This window comes from Penicillium samsonianum (genome assembly GCF_028829775.1).
Source record: "Penicillium samsonianum strain IBT 33392 chromosome Unknown utg000003l_segment0_segment0, whole genome shotgun sequence".
In the NCBI taxonomy this organism is placed as follows: domain Eukaryota; kingdom Fungi; phylum Ascomycota; class Eurotiomycetes; order Eurotiales; family Aspergillaceae; genus Penicillium; species Penicillium samsonianum.
In genome coordinates, this window is record NW_026643261.1 from 5,460,893 (window position 1) to 5,475,637 (window position 14,745).

Genomic DNA, 14,745 nt, shown 5'->3' on the forward strand with positions numbered 1-14,745 from the left:
CTAGATATATCTTATGTGAATGTTTTTCTCGTCTATACATGCAAAACCACCATTCTAAACTTAGGAGAATAAACCTTGATCTGCTCAAGCACATATCTAGTCAAGCGGCACATACTCGCCGCCCCCATACCAGACACGGCCTCTCCGAATGACTAGGCCCTCTTGGCCAACAATCCATTCACCCCCCTCCCTGATAGTACCCTCTTCGGGCCAATACTCATTTTCCAACTTTTGGTTGATCTCACCAATTTTATCAACCAACATCTTGACACGCGCATGATCGACCGTCTCCGCGCCATCTGATCCCCTGATCAGAAACCCGTCCTGGGAGATGAACCTTGCGATAGTGAGATGTGCCGAGGGAACACTATAACGCGAAGCAACAGGGACCTTGGTTTGTCGGACCATGTCAAAGACATCTCGGCGAAGATGATGGTATGTGTAGTGCTCGGTATCGCTAGATTCCGCTTCTAGGCACTCACCAACAGCCGGAACAAAGCTGAGCGCCAGTGCGGCAGAATCAAAGCTTACCATAGGCTTGATGAGACGTGTAGGGTGGCTGCGTGGATACGCTGCAATATCTGCAGACGTCACGTCCTTGGATGACAGGAGGGTCTGGACAAGTTCTTCGATTTGCTCTTCCGTCAGAGAATGAGCGGCTTCCAAGATAGTTGTGTGAAGGTTTTCAGGTGGCATGAGCCAGAGAGCTATGGCCACTCACGTTAACTAAAAGGGAAATTCCGCGTCAGAGAATTGTATATTGGTGAACTTACAAGGGGAAATGCTCTTCAACTCGTTTTGAATAAAGCATATCAAGTCGCGAACTTGAGGCGATGGTCTGGCCCAAATGACAAGACAGTTTCGAGGATCAACAAATCCGTCTTCCTTTCCAGGGCCATCAAGTCGCTTCAAAACCTCGTCAAGGGACCAGCCAGGAAAGCTGTCAGCTAGGATCTTTGCACTTTGCTGGCCATTGCGAGCCACTCGGTGGTTCTCGTATCGAGATTGTAATACCCCCTATTATTAGAGCAAAGAAGTGTTAATTATCTGGTACTATCTCACAATTCTCGCATCCACTCACCGAATCATTGTTTGCCTCCGCAATTAAGGACTGGAAAGGGTTGTCTTCTGACAATGGGACTGGCATCATGAGTGCTTTAAGAGTTGATCGAGTTTTTGATAAAACTTCGATTGATAACAGGGGTAAGAAGTGAGTCAACTATAACCTCGGCAGTTGGCAGGCTAAAAATACACCTGCCATTTGAGGATCGAAGCTGAAACAGGCTAAAATAGCCGGGAAACCTTGGAAAGCAACCCGCCAGTCTGTTGCATGGGGAAGAGCGAGCGAAATGGTCGCCCTGCTTTAGCGTAGTATGTTATTAGGAACAAGAAACCAAGGAGCTAGAAGTAAAATACCGATATTCCAAAGATTTGGTGAACGATTACAAGCCATTTTTCCCAGAATTCACTTAAGTGGGGGGTTGCTATGAGACCCTTCAAAGGATTCTATGAGCAAAATGGCGGTGTCATATACATAGTAGCATTGAATAGCAGGTTTTAGTACCAGTATATGGATAGTAAGCCTTAAACATCTCAACTGCAAAAAGCGAGATTGTTGTCCAAAAACTTTTTTTTTTTTTTTGCATCTTCCTATCCTCACTTGGGGCGCATATCTGTATAGTAAGAGAAAAGAAGATTGTGGATTTGTCGACATCCATGGATACTGTACTCATGATTCCGGAGTAGTGATCTATGTAATAAATTTTATTCTCCTGACCGACAAATTGTAACTTATCTCACATGCACATGATTATTTGGGGTAATCCTTGATGTGGTGGCTCTTCAGTTTGACAAACTGCTCAAAACCGAATCGGCTTAGAGTAACACCGCGGCCAGAGTTCTTCCAGCCTGTCCAGGCAAGGTCCTATAGGGTACTTTGATTAGCGAAGGGTGACAATAATAGATGAAAAGAGCCGAACTTACGGGGCTAGGGTAGTCAGATCGGTTGACGAAGACAGTGCCAGCCTCAACACGCTCAACCAGCTTCTCTGCCGCCGCAACGTCCTTGCTCCAAACACTGGCGGTAAGACCGAAGTCGCTATCGTTCATCAGACGAACGGCCTCGTCATCACCCGATACCTTCATTACAGGAATCACGGGCCCAAAGGTTTCATCCTTCATCACGGCCATATCATGATTAACGCCGGTCAGCAGTGTAGGCTTAACATAATTTCCATTCGGAGGGAAGTTTTCAAAGGTCTCATTGGCAGGAGTCTCGTTCTTCGCGCCCTTCTGCAGGGCATCCTCGATGTGCGCGAGAATGGCCTCCTTCGCACGCTTAGAGACAACAGGTCCAATTTGGGTCTTGGGATCGGAAGGCTCGCCAACACGGTACTTGCCCAGGACCTTCTTCACCTCAGCAATGAAGCCATCGTAGACCTTCTCGTGGACATAGACACGCTCGATCGCGCAGCAGCTCTGTCCACTGTTAAAGATAGCGCCATCCACGACTTCCTCAGCGGCCCAGGCGAGATCTACATCATCCCGCACGTAGGCGGGGTCCTTGCCACCAAGTTCCAGACCAACATTCACAATCCGATCGGAGGCTGCCTTTTGCACTGCCAGGCCACCAGCTTCGGAACCCGTGAAACAGATATGATTCACCAGTGGAGATCGCACTAAGGTCTCAATAAATGTGAAAGATCCGCAGTGGAAGAATTGAAGCACATTTTCGGGAAGACCGGCCGCGGCAAAAGCAGAGGCAAACTGCTCGACAATTGTTGGAGTCTGGGGGGAGGGCTTGAGAATAACAGCGTTTCCAGCGAGGATGGCGGGAATCAAGCTGTTGACAAGGGTGAGGTAGGGGTACTATATATTGACTTATCAGCGTCTGCAGGTATACCAATATCTTGACGAATTGAACTCACGTTCCACGGGAAGATAATCAGCACCACACCGACAGGCGAACGCTTGATATACCGTTTGAAACCCTTCTCCTCCTCTCCGGCCACAATTCCCTGCTCGCCTAGCACGGAGGTGCTAATACGGGTCAAGTAACGACTGCGCTTGATGGCGGTCGCAACTTCGACACCGGTATAGGCGATGGGCCGGCCCATCTGCTCAGTAACCTCACGCGCCAATTCATCCTGCTTTTTCTCCAAGACGTCAAGAGCACGTTCCACAATTTTCTGCCTTTGTTCCAAAGTTGTGGACTGTGAGAATGACCGGAAAGCTGCTTGAGCGGCCACGGGGATCTGTTTCAAGTCCTCTGATGAGACACCGGTGCGGGTGACAACAGCCTCATTGGTGGCGGGGGAGATGGTCGTAATATTTTCCAGCGACATCATGCAAGGTATTTATGATTCAGCTAATATGAAGAGAAGACAAGGAATTGGAGATGATGTTGGGGAAGGGATGAGGGGCAGTCACGTTACGCTCCCCGCTGTTTATCTGAGGTCTTATCGCCAGAATGAGGTCATCGTCATTGAGCACTTCAGGGTACCCGTGGACATTAGCATTGCTCAAGCTCTATCTATATATCTCTAACTAGACGTGCACCCGCCCATGTATAGCGGTAGTTATGCTGATACCAATTGACACTAGAATGTGTTAGTTGATCCAGTTTGCTGAATATCATAGGGCTTATACTCACAAAGTAGTCCGGCCAGCAATGCGAGGCACAGTAGCCCAGGAGCCCCCGAGAACGATATTGTGCTTTCCATCAAAGAAGTCCGCTGTCGACATCAATTAGTTTGGGATCGGTGTCAATGCTCAAGGCATCACTTACATGTGTATCCGGGGTAGATGTCCATGGATTTGAAGCCGTCGTGCGGCATCAATGGTGTGCTAGTCCATTCCCAAACACCTCCCATTTCACCCTGACCGGCTAACTGATCCCCATTGGGTGTGACAGGAACAGGGTGCCAGTTATTAAAGCCAACATTGCAACCGGTGAGATCACGGAAAATAGTCTGATCAGTAGAGTGGGGCTTGCTACCATTAGCAAACCCATTGATCCCATTCCTATTTTATAAGTTAGTTTCTGTTATATCATAACTAAGATTCTGTCCATACCTGCGGCTATTCGTGACTCGATCACTTTTGAGTTGGTCCGAGTAGTGATATATGCTCCTGGTCTCTTCAAAGGTGGGGATCCTGCATTGCATGCACTTTGCATAGCTCGCCACTTCATCGTACGAAGCAACCAATGGCCAGTCTTGTGCAACTTTAAGAGCCACAGGCCCGAACACGGTTCGAACTGTGACGTCCTCCAGAGAGAATACTGCAGGACTGGAGCTCGAACCGGCCTGGGCGCGTGAGGAACCGATGCCCTTGGAAATGGGATTGTCTTGGCCCCGGTTAAAAACCCAAGACGCGGGATATGTTTGAATACCCTCCTCCTGTATGTACTTGGCATATTCACCATTGGTGATAGGCCTCGCTTGAGCTTCAAAGGCATGCACAGTGACCCTTCTTTGGGGCTTCTCGTTGTCCCATCCAAAAGATTTATTTGGCATAACTTCTTCGTTGCAGTCATCCAATCCAATTTCGATAGTCTGTTGTGGAATGGTGAACCATTTGTTTGGCTTTTCGTTTATCTTCGCCTGGCGACTGATTTGCTCAAAATTCGGGCGATCAACTCCTATGGGAGGAAGAGTCTTATCACTCTGGAGTAGCATGTAGAGGAAAGTCTCGAGATGCATTGCTTCGTGCTCATATCCAATCCAAAGAGCCTCTCCAGTAGCGCGGTCTTGCGACGCACATCCCTCTTGTAGGATTGAAAACGCACGATTCCGCACTCTATCTTGGTAGTCCAGAATCTCGTCTAGTGGCGGCCACTCCTCAGGTATTTCGCTGTGGGGGTGGCATTGCTGTGGATCTTCGACGTCCGGGTCAATGCCGCGCTCAAAAATCAGTTTATAATGACTCGGTTCAGTAGGCTCCTCCTGCAAAGCCCGCGTCAGATGAATATCTGAGTTCCGGCATGGTTAGCAGTGAACACGATAAGCAACATTGAACATTGGAGGGAGACACACCGAAAAATGTCGGGATGTGGCCAAAATAAAAGATCAGCTCATTTCGGAGTTTGATCGGTTTGGAAAAAAGCTCCTCGCGAGGGACCATGGTTCTGGTCGCGAGGTCCCATGCAGTCCACAGGGACTGGAAGTTGTCGATACTCGGGATCGATTGGGCTGCATACTTCGAAGGGTTCATAGACACATCAAGCGCAGCGGGTGATAGCAGATGAAGGTCTATTCAAACACAAGTCAGCAAGTCCGTAGTGATGATTCGATCAAAAATCAAGGCTCACGATAATCATCTGTCAAATTTCCAAATTCGACCTGGGAAATGAGGTTTGCATTACGCCACAGCTCATCCCGCTCGTTGCGACCGTACTTCCATGCCTCTTCAAATATGAGTTTCTCTCCCTTGGGAATATTGATCCCATTGATGACCACATCAACTCTCGGGACATAAAAGGCTTGATGCCGTCCCTCACGGGTATCATACTCAGTCAAGATCTCCCATTCGTTAGGCTTGAAGGCCTCGAAGCCAAGAACCGTATTGGCATGAAGGAGCCCATTCTCATAGAATTGGCGAGTAATGCCTTTGGAATCGTTATAGGCCTTGAACACTTTCTCTGGGTTCTTGCATGCATCCAATCCGATAAGCATGAAATCGGATGGGCTCAATAGCTTGGAAAAACCACCAAGAAATTCCGCAGCATTCGAGGGACTAAAATTGCCCATGGATGATCCCATCGACAAGACCACTGTCGGTCGCTTCCGATTTTCTGGGCTTTTCAGCCAGCCGACAGCATCATCGTACGTTCCATGGAGACCATGGAATCCTACATGGATGAAGCTCTCAGGTGAGATTTCAGAGAATGTTCGCTCTAACTCCCCCAATGAAAGGTCCAAAGCATAGTAATCTACTTTCTTTTCGATCCGTTCACATTCTCGAAGTAGAATCTCGATCTTGCGCAGGTTTCTAAAAAGAAAAATTGTCAGAACTTTGAACAAGATCATCGAAGCGCGCGAGGCGACGGATGCAGGGTGTACGGGCCACAGACCCACTGCCAAGCTCCACCAACTGTGCATTTTCTGGAATGCGTGCGACTATCCTCTTCGCATGGTTTGTCAAAATTTCGATCTCCGTATTGGTAAGATAATATTCATCCAAGTAAGTGATCTCCTCGAAGAGCTTCAATCCTTTAGTGTCGTAGAGTAGGAGGGTAGGGAATGCGCGCTGTCTGCCTGCTGGTGGGTCCAGATTCTTGTAGATATTGTCCACAAGGGAGAATTCCATGTCATTCCGGTGGATATTCACAATTTCGACCGTGTCGACGTTTCTGAGCAAGGTAGGAGACATGACTGCGAGGACATGAATGTCAATTCAGAAGTAAAAGCAGTGGATCGATATCGGGCATTTGTCAAGTAAAAGAAGGTAGAAGAATGAAACCCAAACACTTGAAGGGATCAGTCGGCGTACCTGGCAAAACTAAATCTCTGACAAATTATTAGGAAACGGAAAGAGCGGATAAGGTGCACGGGTTGTTATATGACGATTTGATCTACAAGAGAGCAAATAAATGAAATCACTACATCCATGGATGCAGGCACCATGCAGACTTTATAAATGTCAGATTCAAGGAACAGATTGGCCTCTAACCCGCTTTTGTCTTGGTGAACATGTTTGCAACACCCCCGCAAGTCTAGATTCATGGCCTGATCCCGTAAGTGGATTATTGCGGAAAGATCTATTGTATCAGATTGGACAAGATCGGATTAGACAAACAATTGACTCACCCTTAAGCCATTTTACATCGGAGTAGTCGGAGTAAGACTACTTGTAGCACACTCTGCCGCTAAACAACTTTCAGTATTTCCACCTCTGGTTGAGGACTGTAGCCAGCGGCAAATATACCCCAAAGCAGCTTATCAATATTCCCGTAGTCTTACTCTTCCACTTTGAGGTTGCATCTTGCCAGTCGAGGTGTTGGTACGGAGTACCCGGGTGGGGCTTTACGGGAGCGGGTGATGTCATAGGCAGCGGTTTGTCGCATTTGTAAAAGTTTGCTATGTTTGTGTTTGTTGTGTTTGTCTGTTTGTGAGCTTTGCTTGGTTTGCATATTGTTGTCATTAGAAATCAGATAAACTCTGTGCCAAGTCACATCCCCACCCTTCCAACCTTGGAAGCTTGTTTCACGTTGGAGATGTTGGCAAGTCTATGTTTAGTACTCCGTACAAAAGGCTGGGACAAAGCATGTTTCAAACAATTTTTTTTGGTCTCAAGTAGTACAATAAAATTGTTTTCAAAGAAACAATGATTTCTTTATCATCAGTATGGGGGACCACGCCGACAACTGCTCGACGGACGAGTATATAAAGCCCGAAATAATCATCTCAAACAAAGTATTCATCAGCTTGAGAACATCAGAACAAGATTCCAAAATGGCCAATATTTTTCGACGTCTACGCAAGGGCATCAAGTCCCGACGGTCCTCTAAGGACGAATATACCAAACTTGCCGAGCTAGAACAAGAATTGTCTCGAGCCATCAATGCAGTATGCGAGCTTCAGACGCGGCTCGCAGAGCATGATTTTATGCTCGCGCACACCACCTCAAGTAACCCCACTCTCGCTATTCCCTCTCTAGAATCTGGTTCTCAATCTCTGTCTGACATTCCTAGAACAATTTCGCCAACAGAAATAACGCCAACCTCTATTGATGATATCTGGCTCTGTTCATACAGTGGCACATTACTCGTAGATGCAGAAGAGCGGTGGAAACGTGATGACCCAGAGCTTGCAATGGAACTTGCCTCGCGGGTTATTAGTCATAACCCCTTTCTGTGCGAACTTGATGAGATGCGATGTCGACTTTTTATTGCTGCCGTTCAACACTATCTTTGCCAATATAAAGAGTCCATGATGAGCCTTGAGACGATTATGCAAATTAACGACTGCTATGCCGTCTTGAACAACCCAGAATCTAGCATTATAACCGGCATTACTCATTTTATCAAAGGAATGAACCTCATGAAACTTGCAAGGTTCCCGGAGGCTTACGTGACGCTTTCACGAGCACTAAAAATACCAGGCTACAGCGAAAAGGCCCGTGAGATTCAAAAGGAAGCTGTCATTGAATTTACTCGCAGAGAGGCTGCTGAGTTTGATCACTCGCCGGCAGCGTCTACCCACGCATTATTAGACTGGGAAGATAGTGAATCATCTTGAGAATACAGCCAATTTTCAAAAGACTACCTATTGGTAGGTGTCGCTAATTCGGTATTTCCTTCAGTTCATTCATTGATACATAACTCTCACAATAAGCAGTTCGGCTCGTGTCTAGTTTGATCGCCATCGCATAGTAGCCTAGGCAAAAAGGTCCCAGAAATGTCAGATAGAGATTTGAAATCAGGCTGGAAGGAGGGAATAGCGAGATTTGGGTTATTTGAGGGGTGTGTGAGCGTAGGATGCTCGAAGCGGCTTGGTATAGTACCCGGGAGGTTTGCACTGTCACTCATTCCTTAACTTTAGTAGATCAGCCCTTCAAGATGAACTTGGATTGATTCTCCCTAGATATGTGGCGTTGATCATTTGTTGCGGGAATATCTTGTAGTAATGTCCTCAAGCTGATGAATAGTGCTTGGGCGAAAATACCAATAAACCAAATTTCCACAGTTTACATTTCAGTTTCGAGCACATTGTAACAGAAGAACTTTTGTCTAGATTATTTCCCAACATGGTTAGCAGACCTACTACAGTTGTAGCTATCCAAAGCACAACGTATGTATATCTTGACCGAGCCAAAACAACACCTCTAGGGTTAGGTGGAGAATACTTAGTACTACATAGTCATGAAACTCATTTTATTGAGTTCTTGCTTAACTTCTACGAATTAAGCTAAAGGATACACAAAACGAATATGCGCCGTTTCAGTTTCAGGTTAACAATGGGATTGAGAGAAACAAAGGAAAGAACGACCCAAGTCTCGGTATCCCCTGTAGACAAATATCTTTGTGTCGAATTGTCTGGATCAAACCTTTTCAACGCGTTTGTTGTCTCTTGTCAACGTGTTTGTGAGGTACATAAGGGCCACTGTTTCTCGCTTGCTATCTCCATTCACCAACGCTTCTCTTCCATCTCTTTTATCTGACAGAAACTTTTGAATCATTTTCCAACGGCAATCCCATCACACCTACTTCACACGTTTACCAAGATCAATCCCTAAGACCCTATTGGGGGCAAAACAGTATTTCGATCATGTCCGACAACATACCCCACGCGAGCAATGATGGGACTTCCTGGCAGACCACATCTCTCTCTTCTCAGGGAGAGCAAGAGCTCATACTGGAAGCCCGTGCTTTACGAGAAGAAAAGTTCAAGGCCCTTGCAGCTATCATCAACACCATGCCCGAACAGCTGACTACCAATGATGTATTGCTCATGTACTATCGGGTCGAGGTTGGCACTTATCTCTTACCAGCTTCGAGCTTCATTGCCAACGAAAATCCCTCCGAGGCCGAAGTTATGGTCAAGCTCGCCAGACAATCTGCAAATAAATCCAGAAATTCGCTCCTCATTGCCAAGTGTGAGTTCTGGATGGGTCGAGTTGAGTTTCTGCGCGGAAACATGCGCAAAGCCCATGAGCACTTCGTGAAAGCGAACCCTTGTGCCATGGATTCGAAAGAGGGCGTTGAATGTCAGGACCTGAGCTTTTTTCTGGACGTCACCAGGCATGGAATTAGTGAGCATACTCGGGCTGCAAGACTGCGTGCTCATGAGGAGGCTATCGCGGCACACGCTAAATTCGACAAGACTGCGAACAACTCTGTCTCGACCGAAGACAAACGCAAGCGACCATTGAGGACTTGGAAGGGGGCTCTCCTCAAGCTACAACTACCTTTGATCAAGCAACGTCCACTTACTAAAATCATAAAGCCCCGGTGTAGGGTACCGATTCAACGAAAGGTGGACGAGGAGCATCTGCAGCAAGGGATTGATAATCAGACGAGCTCGAAAAACCAGGTTCTTGGAAAGGTCCTTGCGGAAGAGCTTGGGTACGAGTCTTGGAGCGATTCTGGAGATGACACCGACACCGACACTGAGGATGAATCTGATGACGACTCTGATGACAACCCCAGCGGAGGCCCTGCAGACGGTACAGATGACACCATGGGTGACAACACAGATGGAAACGCAGCAAACTCTCCAGGCTCCCCTGGTGAAACCCAACAATCAGAGCCTTCCGCTGACTCGGCCACAGCTCCCACTGCTCCAGCCAAAGTTCCGACTGATCAAGCTGCGTACGAAATGCCCAAGCCGGGATCGGCCCGGGCCCGGTTCAGACAGGAATGTTTCCAGATGGGCCTCACATCAGCACTTAACGGAGAACCCTACGAGCGTCCGAAGGAACCATTTGTGTTTGGAGTCCCCCACACACCCACAAAGCAGACCGAGTTCCGACTCGGATTTTTCAAGGTCGGCCTGGCAAAACGCTGCCGCCCAATGACCATTTTTCCGAAACAGCATGGCGAAATCACCATTTCTCCTGAGGAATGGAAAGCTATCGAACAGGATGCCCGTCACAAGATTGTCACTTATGATTACTTGCGAAGGGAAAGATATGAGTTGATCAAGGTTGCTGAGGAGATGTAAGTTGGGGATTGGTTAAGAATCGCATGACTACTGGATCTAGAATATGTAACTTCGTGAGAATATATGTATGAATTGTTTTGTCCGTTTTTTTTTCTTTTGATCCTCATTCTCAACAAATTATTTGAGCATAATAAAGTAATGATGAATTTCTGCAGTCAAATTCATCACTAGAGGTGGAATAATGTGACGATGCTATTTCTAGACCTTAAGTAATGAAATGAATATACATGGAAATCTACTTTCCATTCATAATGTCAATGCTGCTGCCTTATTATATCAATTGGCCCAAGTGGCCGAGCAGTTTCCTGGTCTAGCGGTTATGATTTTCCGTTAACAAATGCGATTAGCATGTGTTCCGGAAAGGTTCTGGGTTCGATTCCCAGGGAAACTATTTTTTGTCTTTTTGTCTTTTTTGCCACTAACTAAAAATCAGAGAGGAGGGAGGGAGGAGGTGTCTATTTAATTTTTAATTTTGATCTTAATGGTAGAAAGTTGGAGGTTGTATTAACATTGGTCTGAAATTAATGTCTTCGATTTCTAATATATTATGATGAGACGCTATCACTGACTCTTATAAAATTTTTGTCCTAAATGACTGACTGTCCAAAATCTAAAGTGGTATTTCAAAAGAAGAATTAAGTAAAATATGTGCACTCTCCAAAATGCCAAATCTCTAAGCTTTGAGGAAATGGGGAGCGTTAAGGACCAAACCCATGAGGCATCCGCCAAGGGTACCAGCGATGGGAATGGTCATGATCCAAGCAAACAACAAAAGACCGACACGCTGGAAGTTGACGGCCTTGAAAGTTCCGTTGCAAAGTCCAACTCCGACGGTAGCGCCAGTGATGCACATGGAGGTGGAAACGGGCAGGGAGAACTGCGAGAAGACCAGCACCGTGATGGCGGCACCCATCTCCATGGAGGAGCCACGGGATGGGGAGTGGTAGGTGATTTTGTTACCCATGACTAAGTGTACAAGTTAGTAAAAATGAAGATTGGAAAAAGGAAAAGACGAAGGGAATGCTCACCTTTCATGATGTTGTATCCGTAAGTGCAAAGACCGATGGAAATGCAAATGGCTAGGACAGCAAGCTGCCAGATAGGCACGGGGGACTTGGATGCAGCGGGAGAGCCGGTGGACCAGGCAGAGTAGATGGCAGCCCAGGGGCCGACAGAGTTACCGATATCGTTGGCACCGTGTGCGAAGGAAGCAGTGCAAGCAGTGATGACCTGAATGAAAGAGTAGGTGTGCTCGACCTCGTTGGGGTATTTCTCGGCGTTGGCATAGACACGCTTCATGCGCGCACCCTCGGGAGTACCTTCATTACCACTCTGGGCAGTGTGGATGTCGTAGTGGAAACCGTACAGAATACCGACAGTGACGACGGCAGGGAATCGCTTGGCCATGCGCTTCATGTTGCGGAGCTCGTAGATCTCACCGGCGCCCATGGGGTTGTCCCGGAGAAGGCGCATAGCCCAGCCAATAGGACCACGGCTTTGAAGGAGCTTGGCGTTGTGACGCTCCTCGGACTGGGCCATGAGTTCGCGGTAAGTGAGCTGGTTGCCCTCGAGTTTATCAACGGATCGCTCCTCTGCAGAGCCGGTAGAGCCTGGGATGGAGGCAGCACCGGTCTTGGGCTCCTTCTCATCGATAGGCAGGTGAGATTCATACTCCTGGGGATCATTTTGCACCACAGCGTAGTTGGGGACCGTAGCGACCTCGGAATCAGTAGGAACGGGACGCTTGAAGAGCAGAGGGCCCTGGATGACCATCCACCATTTCACACTGGGGTCCTTCTTGATCACGCGGGCGTGGAGGAAAGGAACAAAGAAGATAGCAGACAAAAGGCAGACACCGCCACCAGTGCCCATAGTGACGGCAGCAACGTACCAGCCGGGCTTCTTGTTCAGACCCAGGTTGGGAGAACCCTTGTACACGATGGAGAGCGTGCAAATGGTGGAAGCAACCAGGAAGAAGAAAGGAGCACTCCAGACGGCCCATGGGATAGGGTTTCTCCGCACATGCACGGTGTACTTGATAAGCATGAAGATGATAGCGGCAAAGCAACCGGAAATGATAGGAGCCATGCCGAGACCAGCGAAGATAGCACCGAGACCCTTGCCATTGTTCCAGCCCCACTGAACCTTGGAAGCGCCAACAGTTGCAACACCGACACCGGCGACAGCAGAGATGAGGGAGTAGGTGGAGGAGACGTGGGCGGAGTTTTTGGTACACCACATCACCCATGAGGATGCAGCGGCAAGGGCACATGTGAAGGCGAGCATTTGAACGCCGGCATTGCCTTGGAAGGCTGAGTTGGGAATGATGCCGTTCTTGATAGTCTCAGCGGTACGGGCACCGACAGCGACAGCTCCGACGAACTCGAAAATGGTACCGAGGACCATAGCCTGGCGGTAGGAGATGGACCGGGAGGAGACACTCGTAGCCCAAGAATTGGCAACATCGTCTATGAACATACAAAGGTTAGTCGAGGTCAATCTGTAGAAGATAGGCTCTGTGCTACTCACTTGCACCGTTGTTGAATGCATCAAGCATAGCAAACAACGTGCCGATGGCAAAGATGTAATCGTATTGGTGGAGAGTCATCTTGATGGAATGTACCAAGACAAGTCAAAGCTTAGTATCGGACTTTCGTTTGCACTGAGAAAGAAGAGAAACCAAGACCAAGATGAGAAGACTGGCTTTTTAAGTATGCATGGAAGATTCTAAAGGTTGATACGGCCCCTCTGCTCTCTATGCACGACCCTGTGGCAAGTATACTGACTGACGCCTAGGCAAACTTCCCGTTTGGGACATTCTGGCCACACGTGCTGGTCCTACTCGCAATGGCAAGCCCTTCGATCATCCTCCGTGGGCTTGGCAAAAAGTAAATGCAACGAGGCCTAGCCAAGAGGGATAAAAAGCTCGTTTCCGCAAGCTTAGGGCCTCAAGCAAATTGGACAAGGTCTTGGCAACCATCCGGGCGGAAATAGTTTTACATTGACATGCCATGGAACGGATCCCGATTAGGTGTAGATTGGTTTAAATTGGTTTAGATTCAGTGGAATTCAGTGGAGAATGACATCTGATTGGCTCCAGGGGCTCGGCCATTGGACGGTTGCGGCTCTTGGCGGGGGTGGGGGCGCACGGTCCGCATCTACCTATGAGAGCACAGTAAGACTACACGTGGGTGTATAAGAGGCCCATCCCCGGAATGTCACTCGCATGGCTCGTTTCTGTTCTAGAAGACATCCCTAACTTTTTTTACTCCGTACAGGTTTCACCGTTGCCCAGCTGGATCGGGCGCTCCGAGGCGAGCACACGTGCTCTTATAGGAATCTACTATCTTGACACTAAGCAAATGGTGGCCAAAAAGAAGATTAGGAAGTACAGAGTAGCTGAGTCTAAGTTCGGTTGGTTCCAAAGTCTTTGCCAGGCCAAGAAAGCCAATCTCATGGCTGTGCAACAGCACGATTGACCCGCGCGCAATGTACATCATATACTACTATGTACTTTGTACATACCACGGCGAACTGCAACATCTGAAACCTAGCATTGGAGAAGTCGAAGAATAATAATAATATAAAATAACTCATACGGGAATTTGTCGCATGATTGGCCCCACTCATTAGAGGCGTTCGCATGTGTCCAATTCTCCGATCCGGCTAATTTAGCCTGACTTGCATGACAACTAGGCTCCCCGAAAGAACGAATCAATTGCATTAATCTATCCCCGAGGAGGGCTTTTCAGGTGTAAGTTATCTCGTTTCTGTCTAGTCAGAATCAGTTCTCTTGGAAGTTGCTCTCCGAAGCCCGTATGATGTGGTAGTGTGCCTCAACCTGGTTCTCTAAATGGATACTTCCACCAGACAGCTGGCCGGGCTTAGCGATGCCTTTCGCCACGCTGGATTCGGAATCGCCTCGAGGGAAACAGAGCCCTGCACTCACGTGGCATTCCCAAGTGATTAAAACATAATGCTTTGGTCAGCCTTAACAGAAGAAGTGGGTAAACTGGACAGTCACTCATTGGCTCGATCGTCATAGAATGGCGGAAAGAATGACAAGACATCGCTTCTCAAG

General features: G+C 47.8%; 7 protein-coding genes across 7 annotated transcripts; 3 read left to right on the forward strand and 4 right to left on the reverse strand.

Annotated features, from left to right (window-relative positions):
* Positions 1 to 96: 96 nt before the first annotated feature.
* Positions 97 to 1,150, reverse strand: N7471_005698 (uncharacterized protein; the record flags this gene model as incomplete). Its single annotated transcript, XM_057278417.1, has 3 exons — positions 97 to 707; positions 774 to 1,017; positions 1,082 to 1,150. 3 exons carry the CDS (start codon positions 1,148 to 1,150, stop codon positions 97 to 99), a joined length of 924 nt encoding a protein of 307 aa, XP_057138027.1.
* A 492-nt stretch (positions 1,151 to 1,642) lies between these two features.
* On the reverse strand, positions 1,643 to 3,378 carry N7471_005699 (aldehyde dehydrogenase family protein). Its single transcript, XM_057278418.1, has 3 exons — positions 2,928 to 3,378; positions 1,984 to 2,868; positions 1,643 to 1,924 (listed from the first exon to the last, which is right to left on the reverse strand). Exons 1-3 carry the CDS (start codon positions 3,345 to 3,347, stop codon positions 1,811 to 1,813), a joined length of 1,419 nt encoding a protein of 472 aa, XP_057138028.1. The 5' UTR covers positions 3,348 to 3,378; the 3' UTR covers positions 1,643 to 1,810.
* A 154-nt stretch (positions 3,379 to 3,532) lies between these two features.
* Positions 3,533 to 6,372, reverse strand: N7471_005700 (DUF323 domain protein; the record flags this gene model as incomplete). Its single annotated transcript, XM_057278419.1, has 7 exons — positions 3,533 to 3,599; positions 3,653 to 3,734; positions 3,788 to 4,023; positions 4,075 to 4,972; positions 5,037 to 5,252; positions 5,312 to 5,991; positions 6,074 to 6,372. 7 exons carry the CDS (start codon positions 6,370 to 6,372, stop codon positions 3,533 to 3,535), a joined length of 2,478 nt encoding a protein of 825 aa, XP_057138029.1.
* Positions 6,373 to 7,454: 1,082 nt separating this feature from the next.
* N7471_005701 (uncharacterized protein) lies at positions 7,455 to 8,240 on the forward strand (the record flags this gene model as incomplete). The annotated part of the gene is made up of 1 exon (XM_057278420.1): positions 7,455 to 8,240. The coding sequence occupies one exon, from the start codon at positions 7,455 to 7,457 to the stop codon at positions 8,238 to 8,240; it is 786 nt and encodes a 261-aa protein (XP_057138030.1).
* Positions 8,241 to 9,269: 1,029 nt separating this feature from the next.
* N7471_005702 (uncharacterized protein) lies at positions 9,270 to 11,090 on the forward strand (the record flags this gene model as incomplete). The annotated part of the gene is made up of 2 exons (XM_057278421.1): positions 9,270 to 10,660; positions 10,955 to 11,090. The coding sequence occupies 2 exons, from the start codon at positions 9,270 to 9,272 to the stop codon at positions 11,088 to 11,090; spliced, it is 1,527 nt and encodes a 508-aa protein (XP_057138031.1).
* A 247-nt stretch (positions 11,091 to 11,337) lies between these two features.
* Positions 11,338 to 13,272, reverse strand: N7471_005703 (inorganic phosphate transporter; the record flags this gene model as incomplete). Its single annotated transcript, XM_057278422.1, has 3 exons — positions 11,338 to 11,630; positions 11,693 to 13,132; positions 13,194 to 13,272. 3 exons carry the CDS (start codon positions 13,270 to 13,272, stop codon positions 11,338 to 11,340), a joined length of 1,812 nt encoding a protein of 603 aa, XP_057138032.1.
* Positions 13,273 to 13,743: 471 nt separating this feature from the next.
* N7471_005704 (uncharacterized protein) lies at positions 13,744 to 14,143 on the forward strand (the record flags this gene model as incomplete). Its single annotated transcript, XM_057278423.1, has 2 exons — positions 13,744 to 13,839; positions 13,943 to 14,143. The coding sequence occupies 2 exons, from the start codon at positions 13,744 to 13,746 to the stop codon at positions 14,141 to 14,143; spliced, it is 297 nt and encodes a 98-aa protein (XP_057138033.1).
* Between the last annotated feature and the right edge of the window lie 602 nt (positions 14,144 to 14,745).

Excerpts from the sequence above, each read along its gene's own strand:
- N7471_005699 (XM_057278418.1), bottom strand. The coding sequence starts at position 3,347 with ATGATGTCGCTGGAAAATATTACGACCATCTCCCCCGCCACCAATGAG. Across the intron at positions 2,869-2,927 it reads TGATTATCTTCCCGTGGAAC|TACCCCTACCTCACCCTTGT; the intron begins GTGAGTTCAATT and ends GTCAATATATAG. Across the intron at positions 1,925-1,983 it reads GATCTGACTACCCTAGCCCC|GACCTTGCCTGGACAGGCTG; the intron begins GTAAGTTCGGCT and ends AGTACCCTATAG.